A 13,981-nucleotide genomic window follows, 5' to 3' on the forward strand; every position below is an offset into this window, starting at 1 on the left:
ATGACCATTATGAAGCCCTTCCAAAAAAATGCATGTGTTTAGATGGCAGAAAAAATAATTTGGACTGAAGCCCCAGATGACTTGCCAGAAAATACGAGGTGGTATGCTGATTTTTCCATCAGTACCATGACAGACGGATTAAGTTTCAGCAGATTGGCCTCAGATTTTTTCTGCAGTCATTCCAATTCACAGAAATATCCACCTTAAACTTTCACTGATTACCTGGGGTCTTGTCACGGGGGCAGCAGCCGGAGCAAAGAGGCCCAGAGAAAATGAGAGAAAATGGAGAATTTCAGGTGACAATGGCCCCTCAGAGTGTCCCAGGACCTCCTCCCAATTGGAGACAACCTGGGCATCAACAGTGAGAAAAAGAGTCTCATCTCCTGGACTCATTTCGACTGCATGTGTCTTGTTCTTTAGCTCACTTTGCTCATCAGCGCAGGCGACACACTGACACATGACCGAGGCCAACTAATCCATCTATCAATCTGAAAGCACCCGCTTTCCCTCACTTGTGAACCAGACCCCAAGACACTTGAACCCCCCCTCCCACTTAGACAAGACCATCCACTCTCCATTAACTGAGGACCACGGTCACTGGATTAGAGAAGCTCGTCTTGACCTTGGCAGCAACGCACTTGGCTGCAAATGTACCCTGTGAGAACTGAGTTCTCTTTTGCTATACAAATGGAATAATAGCAACAACAAGAGCCGGTTTTATAAATATATTGAATAATGATAATAATAAGAAAAACACTTTGAATAACCCAGATGGAAAACGGTCAAGGCTGTAAATTATTTAAAAAATGACAAGCATTCGGGGTGAGGATTTTCAAAGAGGTTGCCAAACAATAAACATGACTTTGTGCTCCTGCTGTAGATTATGTTAGGGGCCAAAACTGTTGAAGCAAGGAAAGATGAAGCTCTGGATCGATGGCTGGCTCCATCTCTTCCAGGAGGCAGTGCTGTGTCGTCACGATATTAAATTACGGGGGTCTTGTCATAGATGAATGCAGGATGCTGCAGGAACTTAATATCTGTTTCCTGTGGAGCGGCCGACGTTTTGGGCCTCAATCCTTGAAGTTATTTAGACTCCCCAACAAATTCTTCTCTTGTCTTGGGCATAAACATTTCTGGTCTATGCGGACTACAAATACTACAAATTTGTGCGGTGAAAAAAAACATCCGGGATCTGGAGCTTGGCGGCTTTGTCCATTAAACACTAATTTTATCGTCGTATCATTTGACTTGATCCGACTTCCAAGATGAAATCCCCATTCTCTACTCTACTCTAACGTGGATGATGGGGTCTACTTTTTTCAGAATATGTTCGGATGAGCTTTATTTCTGATGTTGGATGCTGCCTACAAGGTCAAGCATTTAATGTTTGAAAGGATGTAGATTTGTTGGACTCTTGACTCTAAATTGAAGGTCACATTATGAAGTTCCCACTAAATGATTCAATGACCAAAACAATTGGAAGATGACCATCCAAGTCCGTGACTTGGTCGTAGACCGCCCTTTGAACTCACATTTGGTCCGAGGGCTGATGAATATTGATCAGCTCTGACCACAGAAACGGTCACTGCTTCCTCCAGGATTTGATGCTGCAACTAAACACTTAAATCCTCTCCAGAAATAGCCGCTGCTCCTTCCAAGCTGTCGAGCTGCGTAAATCCCTGTGGCCGCACACCTTAGCCACCTCCCTCTTTCTCTCTAAGTAGCTCTGCATCTCGTCATTTTGCCCCCTCCCACACCTTTCCCCTCCTCCCCCCGGGGTATCTCACATGCAGGATTAGGCCACATGACCTACGACAGCTCTATAAGATTACGTTTCCCTGATGTGCACCAGTGACAGACGTCCCCATGCGTGCCACTTCTTTGGTCCTGGACACGAACACAGTGTCACTTATTACGCGGCATTGGTCCTCAGTACTCTCTGCGTTACGGAACCGTCCATGTGAGGACCCAAAAGGGAGAGACAACGCAAGAGCTAGAGAACTATTTAAGTCAGGGGAAAAAAAAGGAGGGCAAGAACAAAACTCAGTCCAGCTAAAACGGCACAAAACTCCAACAAAAAGCGCTTTACAAAGAAGGATTATGAACACAACTTTACTGACTAACTACGTGGACTTGACTTGACAATGAATGGACATCAGGTGAACAAAGGAAGACACCAGGTGCTATCACTGTTGGGATCACAGCGAGACACTGAGGAGATGCACACAGGAGGACGAGACAAAACCTCACCAAAATAAAACAGGAAGTAGACAAGAGCAAGACAGCAGAAAGTTCAAACCAACAAGATTAACTAGCTAACCCTGACTAAACATAACATGATGGCACCCAAAACTCTGCTTTATATTTTTAAATCTCTAGCTAGATTTTAATTTTGCTTTGGAAAAAATCAAAACATCACCTTTGACTTAAATGCTTAATTTTCATGTTAATGTTATGTTCATGTTAACTGAGAACCCTCCCTCACCCACAGAGGGCGTGGGGTCCACAAACCTTACCATCCAAAACACATGGCTAGCATTAACAGGGAACCAAACTTGGGGCCAATTATAATAAACTACTTTTATTGATGTTTTTGTCCTTAAAAATCAAGTCAAAAATTGAGATAAAGACGAACACTAACATATCTGTGTTATGCAATGCAAACATCTTTTAATTTAATTTTATTTGAAGCAGTTTTGGAATGTTAACTGTACACAATGAAAGGGCAACTACATAAAAAAAATTCAGGTATTGTTGGGAAAAAAGAGTTCAGAAACTTTCTTCAAGTCAGTATGGTAAATCATTTGATTGCTCCCATTAACAAACGTGACATTTGTGAGTACTTAAATATTACTGCCCTCCTGTAGATCAACGATTCTCAGAGCGTTTCTATCAAACTCGAACATATCCAGTCGATTTGTTTAAATACTGAGAAGAGTAATAAGGATTTCCTTTTTAAGTTCTTTATCTGATAATGAAATGTGTTGCGGAAGTATAAGTTGCTCTCAAAGTGCCTTCTAACTAATAAGGAGAAAAAATATATGATAATATGAAGTAATATTTTACCTGAGACAATAGTTGCCCAAATCTGATTTCTCTGGTTTCTGTGACCTGCCTGCCTGACTCGCAGTTCAACTTACCAGGAATCAGCGTTTGACTTCAGAAGAAACAGATTAACGTGGAGCAGTCGGGGGCAGAAACGCCAGACATGTTTGAGAGTGGGGCTTTAACAGTTCACTCCACCAGAGAGATGGCTGCGTAGGACGAACAGGTGATCTGGGAGGGATTTGTGGAGCTACCCTTCATTCAGCAACAGTCGTACACATCTGTGATGCACATAAAAAGAAGCATAACTCCAAATTTAAAAAGAGAAAGAGAGAGACAGAGTGGGGCAGTGCAAGAGAGCGAGAGAGTGAGGTAAAGGACAGGATGGCAAGGGAAGCGGAACGATGGAGGAAAGTGTCTCGGCCGGACGAAAATAGTTCAAGAGAGCCAGAGATATTAATAATTCAAGACAGAGATTCATTAATACTTGAGCAGTGCCAGAAGCTTCAATACGTTCTTACTGTAAGTAACAAAGCTGTGCCTTCTGGTGCCTCAGGATTGTTTACGTGTTTCCTCATGCATTCAAAGGTTTTAAGACAAGAAACAGAAAAGGGTCCAAGTTTATACTCTGTTAAATTCCTCAACATAAATCATAGTTTTTTTCAGTGTTTTTATAAAAAAATAATATATATATATATATATATATACTCAAGTTCTTAGACAAAAATATAATAAAACTAATAAACAAAAGACAAATAATAAAACTAATAAATCAAAAGCTTTAAAAGAAACACAACGTGCTAGCTGTCAGAATGGATCAGCGTCCAGCTGTGGTGAGTCCAAGTTTTCATGCAGCTGCTTAATGGACTGACTGGACGAGGCAGAAGAAGTATACTGCATAGGATGCTCTAAAGTTGGAATACACTGATGTCCTTCAGCTGCCGTGAAACATTCCTCTCTATACAAACTGGCGGAACAAAAAAAAAGTATTACATCCACTTTGTTAACAATATATTTGATATTTGCACGTGTTTTAGTATGTGGTTTAAAGCCCCTCATAACGTTCCCTAAAATGTTAATCTCCAATGGCAAAACCAAATACTGTCATGTCTGAAACTATGTTAAATCAAGAATTGAAATATGAAGAACTTATTTGCAAGCATTCTGGGACCTGCTGTGTAAGTGGTTGGTGTGCATTTTACTAGTGAACACCAAATAATAGGGGGGGGGGGGGGGGGGGGGGGGGGGGGGGGGGGATGATTCTCAAATATATTGGCATCATTTTCGGGATAATTTAAAATACCAATATTTCTGCCCAGAATCGACTTGTCCCGACGTGACGACAGCAAGACACAACGTCATATCCGTATTCTGGTTAACAGTTGAGTTTTTGGGCAGCCGATCAAACACACAAGTTTAATACTTGTGACAAACGTTTATGTTCAAACACCAACTATTGTTAAATGAAGACCAAGGACTCATTGCTGGATTCACCGAGCTGATGCATCGGGCAGCTAACTGTCACTCCACAGTGCCATATCACGAGCGCACCACGGACTGCGTTCATAATATAGATACATATTAAATGACTTGGCTAGAAAGGTGAGACAGGCTCTCAATCACTGAAACAGTTTAGCCCCCCAAAAATATTATCGTCAGAACCAATACACGCATCCTGTTTTTTTTTTCTTCAAATCTATCCATGTGATTTAAGTTTATGGATTTGAATATGCTGCTCTGGTCTTCAAGCTACAAAGTTCAGCTTCACATACAATGATGTACATGGACTGAAAATGGTTACCAGTATCACATATTTGTTCGTCTGAACTGCAGATCCTAGAGCCCACCTCTGCACCAGTCATTATTTATAAATGACCCGGGGGGGATTTGAATACATATTTGATGCCTGTAGGACTGGATGCTGACAAAGAAAATTCCCACTCTAGTTTACTCACTGTCAGTGTATAACATTAGATAATGGTGTGTTGAAATGTATTTCCAGCGAACTCCAGTAGTTTATTTTATATTTTATTGTTCTATTATGGACTGGGGACCAGTCCTCTACCTTTCATGCCAAAAGCTGGGTGAGGCTCTGGCCTATTAAAAGCTGCTGTTGCTTTTTCTATCGCAGGCTTCTGTGACAGACATCCAATAGCTAGAGAACGTTCCTCTATAAATGATTTTAAAAGTAAAGACAATTTGGATTTTAAATTAAATGAAAGAATATGCAAAGAAATAGGATTTTCTTTTTTTTTTTTTTTTTAATCCTTAAGCTTTCCCATCTTTGCCCTCTCCTTTACTGTCATTTAGCTTGACCACCCTTCACATCTGTCACGGTGCATAATGTGGCCCACCCCTGCAATACACAGTCAAGACCATTCCGTTGGATCCATGAAGGTGCTCAAGGCGGAAAAACACATCCCACTCATGCATAAAATTCTTAGTCATATAATTATCTTCATTTTGGTTGTCGACTGGTGAGTTCGTTTGGATTCACAAACCATCTGAAGATTTCCCCATTCATTTCGATTGCAACGAAATTGCAACTTCATAAAACATAGAATCACAGAAATGAATCATAAATTACTTCTGGGGAGTGAAAGCATGTCCACATGTACTCAACTTCACTTCAAGATGCTAATTATAGACTATTATAAATTATATACACGTTAGCTTCAAACCTTCTCATGCAATGAAAGGGGCTTGAGCACCACTGGGGGTCTGTCTGTGCATGGTTGGCCATCCCATCCTCACTCCCACGGCTCAGTATGTTGATGTTGAGAAAGTTGACTTTTACGTCCTCTACTGAAGACAAAGGCAGCCTTCAGTGTTGCATTTCAAAGCACGCAGATAGGTGTTTAGATGGACAAAAAGAACGTGTTCCTCCCTGCGTAGTGTTCCAGGTGAGGGGTGGGTGGGGCTCAGTGGAGAGAAAAATGACGTTTATCTCGCGTTCCAGGCCCAAGCCACTTTCAGACAAGCCAAAAAAGCAAAACAAATTCCAGGAAAAACAAAACAGTTCAACGAATGTAATCACTGAAGTATAATTTCAAATGTGAGCTCTTTGAAAGCATCATTTGAAGTAAATAAGAAAATTGGGAATTTGGTGAAAGGAATCAGTCATCTTTCTCAACAATTTTAAGTTTCAATAATTTAGTAACTTATCCAGGAGATCTAGCAATCTACATTCACAAGTATGATAATGTTCAAGATTTCCTGAAGGTGGGCGATGCGCGATGGATTTGAGATTTTCCTGTTCGTCTGCATCACAGTGCATCCCGCTTTAATGCTAACTGAGCATCGTATCAATAGCTTTTCTTCTTCTTGGTCTTTCCATGTCTCCACAGAGCGCTTGAGAAGAAGCAGGAAAATGGCGAGACCATTGAGCTGTCGGCGGAGGGACGGCCAGAGATGGTGGAGGAGAAGGAAATGCCGGTGGTGGACTGCACCTGCTTTGGCTTGCCGCGGCGGTATATCATTGCCATCCTCTCAGGAATTGGCTTCTGTATTTCTTTTGGCATCCGCTGTAACCTGGGCGTGGCCATCGTCAGCATGGTCAACAGCCACACAGTCTACAAAGACAACAAAGCGGTCATTGTGGTGAGTTTCGATACCAACCGTCACCGCTCACATTTCTGCTCTAGTTAAGAAGCAAATACTTTGTCCTCACAGAAAGCACAATTTGACTGGGACCCCGAGACAGTAGGCATGATCCATGGCTCCTTCTTCTGGGGATATATAGTAACCCAAATTCCTGGAGGGTTCATCTGTCAAAAGTTTGCAGCAAACAGGTGTGATCATCTCTTCGCAACCAATACTCAATCCCATGCTGTGATATAATGGCGATGGAAAGTGGACTTTTTGTCTTATTCAGATGCCCAAAGCAGCCTCCAGCGATATGTGGACACATAGGCGTTTCAGTGGAGTAGGGCTCTAGGTGGGGAATGTGGATCGCACAGTGTGTGCAGCGTAAAGTGTGAGGCACAGGGAGACGCTCAGAAGCTCTCTTCACTAATTTGCATTGGATGTTGCTATTTATGTGGCTCTTCTCCTTACAGACATTTGACTCAAATAGCAATTGACATGTTATATGTTGAACAAAAGATGAGCCATGCCATGCCTTACCAAACCCCAACCAATCGATTTTCTCTTTCATGATATGCTTCCAACAGCCTCAGGATATTCAGCGGAACCTTCAATTGAAAACCAAATATGCCAACACATCAATATAAGACGGCAAAGACCACTTTCCTAATGTGAATTTATTTCGCCATGGGAGTGAGGATGGGTTGCTCTTCGATTGACAACACACCTTCCCTCGCACCGCCTGATGTCTGTCTGTTCCTCCTTCCAGAGTGTTTGGCTTCGCCATCGTGGCCACATCTTTCCTGAACATGCTCATCCCTACAGCTGCACGGATGCATTTTGGTTGTGTTATTATTGTTAGGATCTTTCAAGGACTAGTGGAGGTGATGACACGCTGCCTCTTGGTTCCTCAAACAGAAACACAGAGGGAATGTAAAACAAACTGTCGACACCATCTCTTTCAGGGAGTTTCTTATCCAGCGTGCCACGGTATATGGGCCAAGTGGGCACCACCACTGGAAAGAAGTCGTCTTGCTACGACAGCATTCTGTGGTAAGGTTTCATGGTTACATTGCCGAGGTTCATGGTCGTATCTGGATTCATTGACAGCCATACCTTTCTTAGGCTCTTATGCAGGAGCTGTCATTGCTATGCCGCTAGCTGGAATCTTGGTCCAGTATTCTGGCTGGTCATCAGTCTTCTATGTCTATGGTAAGTTGTTTATGATCTTGGATTGACTTATTTGCTCGGACCGACCCCCTTGCAGACCCAAGTTCAGAGATAGATAGATTTCCTGATCAGTTTTTGACACAATATCTGTCGACCCCTTGACTCTATGCAGGTAGCTTTGGAATCATGTGGTACTGCTTCTGGATCTTGGTGTCTTATGAGAGCCCGGCTGCTCATCCCACCATCACAGAGGAAGAGAGGAAATATATTGAGGAAAGCATTGGCGAGTCGGCTCAACATTCAGTAACGGTGAGTATTGCCTATATCTAGCAGGGAGGGATGGTAGGCATCACTCAGGATTTAAGGGTTAATAATGAAGCTGCCTTCAGATTTGAAACATTGGCTCTGAGTAAAACATGCATTTTGTCAATATACTTTCTTGGTGGAGGTCTATTACTGAGGTTCCTGGATGCCATATAGGATGACCTGCCTATACAGAACGTCACAGTTGCCTCTAAATGTTTTCCGCTGCTCTCCTGTGAATTTGTTCGCAAGTGTGTTTTCATTTTCAAATGAATGAGATGCTCCATGTGCTGGCTTCGTAGAAATAAGTCAGAACCTTCCCTGTTGGTCGGAGCTTCATCAGCCTGCACGTGTTATACCTCCCTCCATGTGTATTTTTAAAAATGATGACCTCATATTCAGAGTGAACGCTTATTTTCTCAAGAACCATGAACAAGCACTTACGGAACTAAAATTCACCTGTGGTGTCGGTGAAGCAGGTGACCGCAGAGCTGCTGAAAACATCAAAACACGTGTCCCCGGCTACTCTCTCACGCCTTGTAGTTCGGTGTTGACTCTAAACTCTCCTCAATAAACACCAATATCTCTTATCGATGGATTTGTTTATGCTTCAGTGCTAATCATTAGCGCATAACCTCTAGTTGCGCCTCCACTGTGTTGTGTTCTTATTTGTTGCTAGAGCATTACAGCGCCCCTACGGTCCTGGCGTGTGCACTACATCATTTTAAATTGTTTCCAGTCAATCTGTGAATACAGCAGAAACAGATTCGTTTTTACGGAGCACTTCTGTGAAACCAGCACGAAAACTGAGCTAGAAAAACGACACGGCGAATATGCCACTAAGCTGCTCACGTGACATGACTTAAAAAAAAAGAATAAAGAAAACAATAGCATAACTCAACATACACTAAATCAATTTAAAAAAAGAATCCCTGACCCTGGACTGAATCCTGAGACAAGGTGACTGTTTTGACTGCGGCGCTAACACTGATAATAGAGGAGATTCTGCAGGACCATGTCGTGCCTATCAACTTGTAAATAACGTTGACTGGCCAGCAACAGTACATTACGTCACCGCTGTCAAATGAAAGTGGATTTGTTTTTGTCATTCATGCTTTATAAAGTTGAGTTTTCCTCCCAGATGGAACTCCATAACAGCCCAAACACAATCCCATTATTCTTTCCAAATTTAAATGTATTCAAAGAGACAAACACAGACAAAAACACAACCTATTGGAAAAATGGCCGGAAAAAAATATGTATTCAGGATTTTCAAATGACTTATATTTTAATCTCTGGATTTATCACAGGCCCAAAACCAAATGAACCACACTGGATTGGTGTTTATGTGGCCTATTTCATAAGCCAATGGCAAATTCCTAGACACAAACAAGAACTTTCTCAGGATTATGCATGATAATTCTGAATCTCCTTCCAGAAATTCAACACACCGTGGAGGGCCTTCTTTTCATCCATGCCAGTTTACGCCATCATCGTGGCCAACTTTTGCAGAAGCTGGACCTTCTACTTGCTTCTGATCAGCCAGCCAGCGTACTTCGAGGAAGTGTTTGGGTTTGAGATCAGCAAGGTGAAGCTACACAGTGACGACATGAGCGGTGGCCCAAACAAACAAAGTCTTCAGTTTATTTGTGTGTTCACTTAGGTGGGTATAGTTTCTGCTCTGCCCCATCTGGTCATGACCATCATCGTTCCAATCGGAGGCCAGATTGCTGACTACCTGCGCTCCAACCAAATCATGACCACCACAAATGTCAGGAAACTCATGAACTGTGGAGGTGAGATATCAAAGGACCGTGGTGATTGTAATTACAAGAACATTCCCTGCATTAAAGACATTGATGAGTCACTGGACTGAAGAAGAAACGATGCTGCTCCCAGGGCTATTTTTTAGCTGCAGACAGAAATCAATACTGTCGGAATAGAGAAGTGCACCGTGTTACTGCCACGCTCTGGAGAGTCAAGAGGGGACGCCCTGTTCTGGAAATACTAGGGGAGGCAACAAAAAAGTGAAAAGGATGCATCTGTGAATGTGTCACAAACATTATTATTTATAGTTTTCCCTCTTTTTTGTCAGGGTTTGGAATGGAAGCAACCCTTCTGCTTGTGGTTGGTTTCTCTCACACAAAGGGTGTTGCAATAACATTTCTTGTCCTGGCTGTGGGATTTTCTGGATTCGCAATTTCGGGTAAGTTTGGAGGCGGTTATATTCAAGACAAAGCCTGGCAAACTCAATAAACACCGGGAATATGTTTGTTATCATTTTTGATACCAGTGGGATAAAAGAATGTAAGGTAAGCACTGTAATAGCCGGTCTATAGCATGCTGCTTTTTTCTTGCTGTCTGAACCCTGCAGCTTATACAATGACAGCACTATATCATATACAGATTTTTACAGGCTAAAGAGCGTCATGCTGCCAAAATGTTGAGCCTTCTCACACTATCCAATGAAATCACAGGCGTTTTATTAACTTTAAAGCGCTCAAAATGTGCTGTTTTCGCCAGTGTGTCCGCTGCTCCGCCAACAGAGCCGATCTCCTGGAGGAGCGGAGACAAGAAGCAGCGGCTGAGACTGACTGTGGTGTCAGTCAGTCTCAGCTCCTGCTGAACTGTTGGAACTTTGGGCTTGTGGGCGAAAACAGTGCATTTTAAGTGTTTTAATGTGAATAAAAGGTGTGAGGAGTTCATGATTCAAGTTCAGAACATTGCCCAGTTTCTTTCATGAGTCAGTCTCGATGCTGGACCCCATTTTCAAAACTACTTTAGAAGTAGGACCTACGTTAACAAGCATCTGCCTTAGGAGCAAAGCAGTCTGATTCTGCTGTGACCTCACACATGCAACGTTTGATTGTATTTCACCAGCAAGTAAATCATAAATGACACGACAAATGTAGTCGAAACTCACATCATTATTTATCATCTAAATTGAGGAACAGCATATGTGTGACCAAGCGGCATGAGGCAAAGTGGACCAGAAAATAACTTTGATCTCCCCATTGACTTCTATTCAATTTGGTTCCGATCTTCAGACCCACGGACTGCCCAAAAGGGGCGAAGACTTGGGCTCACAGATCAGTGAAAGAACTACATACATTAAATAAATGTGTTAGGAAATAAAAGCAAAACAATAAGACACAAAACAGTCAGATTTTAGATTAGATTAAGTCATAGCTACACATTCATCAGATTAATACACAGAATGACAGAGGTTTAGTTTACAAAGACCCTGTTTTTGACAGCCGAATGTCACTAATGTGACTTAACAGAGCCCTTTCGGAGGCACATCTCTGGCTAAAACACTGGGCGGCAGTGCATATTTTCGATCTGTGTATTTGATCTTTTGACTCGTGTCCATGGTCTCTCCATGCTCAGGATTCAACGTCAATCACCTGGACATCGCTCCTCGCTATGCCAGCATCCTCATGGGCATCTCCAATGGTGTGGGCACTCTGTCTGGAATGGTCTGCCCTCTTATCGTCGGTGCCATGACGAAACACAAGGTGAGATTCTGCCGCATCTGAGTGCACCTAAGAATAACACACTGTACAATATCTCAATGCAAAAGATGCAAGTCAATGGTCTTTCTTGAGCTCAGTTGTAGATTGTCACCACTTCTTTCTACAGACGCGAGAAGAGTGGCAAGGTGTGTTTCTCATTGCTTCACTCGTTCATTATGGAGGGGTGATATTCTACGGTGAGTGTATTTCACACATCCGCTACTGGTCAAAAGAGTTTCATGTCCATAGTCAATGACATCTCATGGCTGCAGGCATTTTTGCGTCCGGAGAGAAACAGCCCTGGGCTGAGCCGGAGCAGCTGAGTGATGAGAAGTGTGGCATTCTGGATGAAGATGAGCTTGCCAACGAGACGGAGGAGCTGTATCGCACAAGTGGTGGAGGAGGCTACGGCGCCACGACCCAGGGGGTCGATCCAAATGGAGGAGGAGGCTGGGTCTCCGACTGGGACAAAACTGAAGAATATGTTCAACCTGCTGGGTCCGACAATTACATGTATGGAAGAGAAGATTGAGGATGAAGCCCACTCGCCTCCATAACACCGCCTTCTCCTGAGGACACGAGATTGCACATAGACAGGAACGTCATGAGGTCATGCAATCCCGTTTTTGTTAACTGAACTGGACAGAGACTCCAAAGTGGCGGTGAAAATGTTAGTCGATGTAGCGTGTTTGTGTGTGAGCGTTTTAGGGACTCACCAGCCTTCCGCGGATCTTTGGATGAGCTGATGGAACTGGTGTGGATATGTAAGTCTTCTTAGATAAACTGTCACCGGTCACATTTTATTTGATATGATTTGTATTTTAAATACGTACAGATGTTGCTTCACATCACACTTGTTGGCACAGCAAACACCAAATGCAATGCGATTGTCTTTGTGGCCATTGGACTTGTTTTTCTATTAAAAAAAACAAGGAACGATTTCTTCAGATCTGTCATCAGAGTCTGGTTTAATATTTATTTATATTTATTATGTTTATTTATGTTACTAATTCATTCCAGCTGACTGAATCAAACCTCTCACGGATTAGTGTATTTTCATTTTCAAAGATTACATTTACTCTCACCTTTCTGTGTGTGCGTCAATTGAAAATATTGAGTAGAAGTATTTTTATTTTCCACTTTTAAGACATTTGTTCCTTTGGCCACAAAGTACACGGACTCAGAAGAAGAATCATGAAATAATCCAAATAGATGAGTTTAGGCCACAAAATTTAGTTTAGTTTTTTTAGTACAACATTTCAAATGTGCACAACGAAACGCATTATTGTGCCAACCCACTTTTGGCTTCTTCACACGTTAAGTTTATTTAAAGCCTCTGATATGTTGATAGAGTACAAATAAAGGGACGAGTTAGTAAAACTATGCAATTATCTATATCCTGTATTATTTATGATTTTGTGCAAATTCATGCTTTCAAAATGCTCGGCTTACACTTAAACTTTTTACGCATATTCCAACAGACTAAATGCTTAAGCTCCTCTGTTACTTCGCTCTGGTGATAATATGTAAATACATTTCTGTCAAATCAATGTGGAAAACCATGTTGATAATTTAGTCCTTCGTTTTACGTTGTGACTCCACCCGTCACATCGTTGTTTTGTTGCATTAGTTGCTTCATAATAGTCTCTTTGCCTTTAATTCTCATAACTTTGATACGATGATGTCCGTCTGTCTAGGAACCATGACGTTTAAGGGTGATATTCTGCTTCTCAGCCACAAGAGCGCATGGTGGAGTGATATGACAAGTGAAAAGGTTGAAATAAAATGAATTGTTGGACCTTTTTACTGTGAAATTAGGAGTTGAATTATTGTTTGTAGAAGATAGAATGTTTCTAGTTGACGCCAAGAGAGGATTAAAAATCAAAAACAAACGTTTAAAGACTGCCCATTGTTTGGCAACTGTGTGCTGTAACAGGTTACGGCTGTCTCTTTTGGTCCCCCTCGACTCTCCCTTCTGTGTATTGTCTTCAAACTGTATCTATCAGCATTATCGTATGAAACAATACCAGAGGTCAAACTCTGCGTGCAATACAACTGACCACTATTTTGTGCTGTTTCCCAGCTCGTTCTCTTCCATGCAAAATACAGTGAGTGTGTTTTTCTTCGTGGTGTCATGTTTCCTTCTATGCTACTCTACTCTCTTCCAAGGATGAATCGATCTCAAAGCCAGGAAACTGAGGCGAAAATTGATTTTAAAGGCAGGTTAAGAAGGGGTTAAATCGTGCAGGAGACAGCTTAGACATTTACACTCCCTGTCCTGGCTTGTTCTTTTAAATAAACAAGATTATTCTGCTTCCATCTGTCCGACGGTTAGAGACGCATCCAGGATCTGACATCTAATT

General features: G+C 42.1%; 1 protein-coding gene across 1 annotated transcript in view; it reads left to right on the plus strand.

The window, feature by feature from the left end:
* LOC128752564 (vesicular glutamate transporter 1-like) overlaps positions 1 to 13,740 on the plus strand; it is a 14,557-nt gene extending 817 nt beyond the window's left edge. The window contains exons 2-13 of the mRNA XM_053853896.1: positions 6,393 to 6,645; positions 6,718 to 6,836; positions 7,400 to 7,514; positions 7,596 to 7,683; positions 7,756 to 7,842; positions 7,973 to 8,109; positions 9,542 to 9,691; positions 9,767 to 9,899; positions 10,199 to 10,309; positions 11,494 to 11,621; positions 11,746 to 11,815; positions 11,891 to 13,740. Of these exons, the coding sequence (XP_053709871.1) occupies positions 6,393 to 6,645; positions 6,718 to 6,836; positions 7,400 to 7,514; positions 7,596 to 7,683; positions 7,756 to 7,842; positions 7,973 to 8,109; positions 9,542 to 9,691; positions 9,767 to 9,899; positions 10,199 to 10,309; positions 11,494 to 11,621; positions 11,746 to 11,815; positions 11,891 to 12,150 (1,651 nt within the window). The 3' untranslated portion in view covers positions 12,151 to 13,740. The remainder of the gene's footprint in view (positions 1 to 6,392; positions 6,646 to 6,717; positions 6,837 to 7,399; positions 7,515 to 7,595; positions 7,684 to 7,755; positions 7,843 to 7,972; positions 8,110 to 9,541; positions 9,692 to 9,766; positions 9,900 to 10,198; positions 10,310 to 11,493; positions 11,622 to 11,745; positions 11,816 to 11,890) is intronic.
* The last annotated feature ends 241 nt before the right edge of the window (positions 13,741 to 13,981 follow it).

The sequence above is a fragment of the Synchiropus splendidus genome, chromosome 1 (assembly GCF_027744825.2).
Source record: "Synchiropus splendidus isolate RoL2022-P1 chromosome 1, RoL_Sspl_1.0, whole genome shotgun sequence".
Lineage (NCBI taxonomy): Eukaryota > Metazoa > Chordata > Actinopteri > Syngnathiformes > Callionymidae > Synchiropus > Synchiropus splendidus.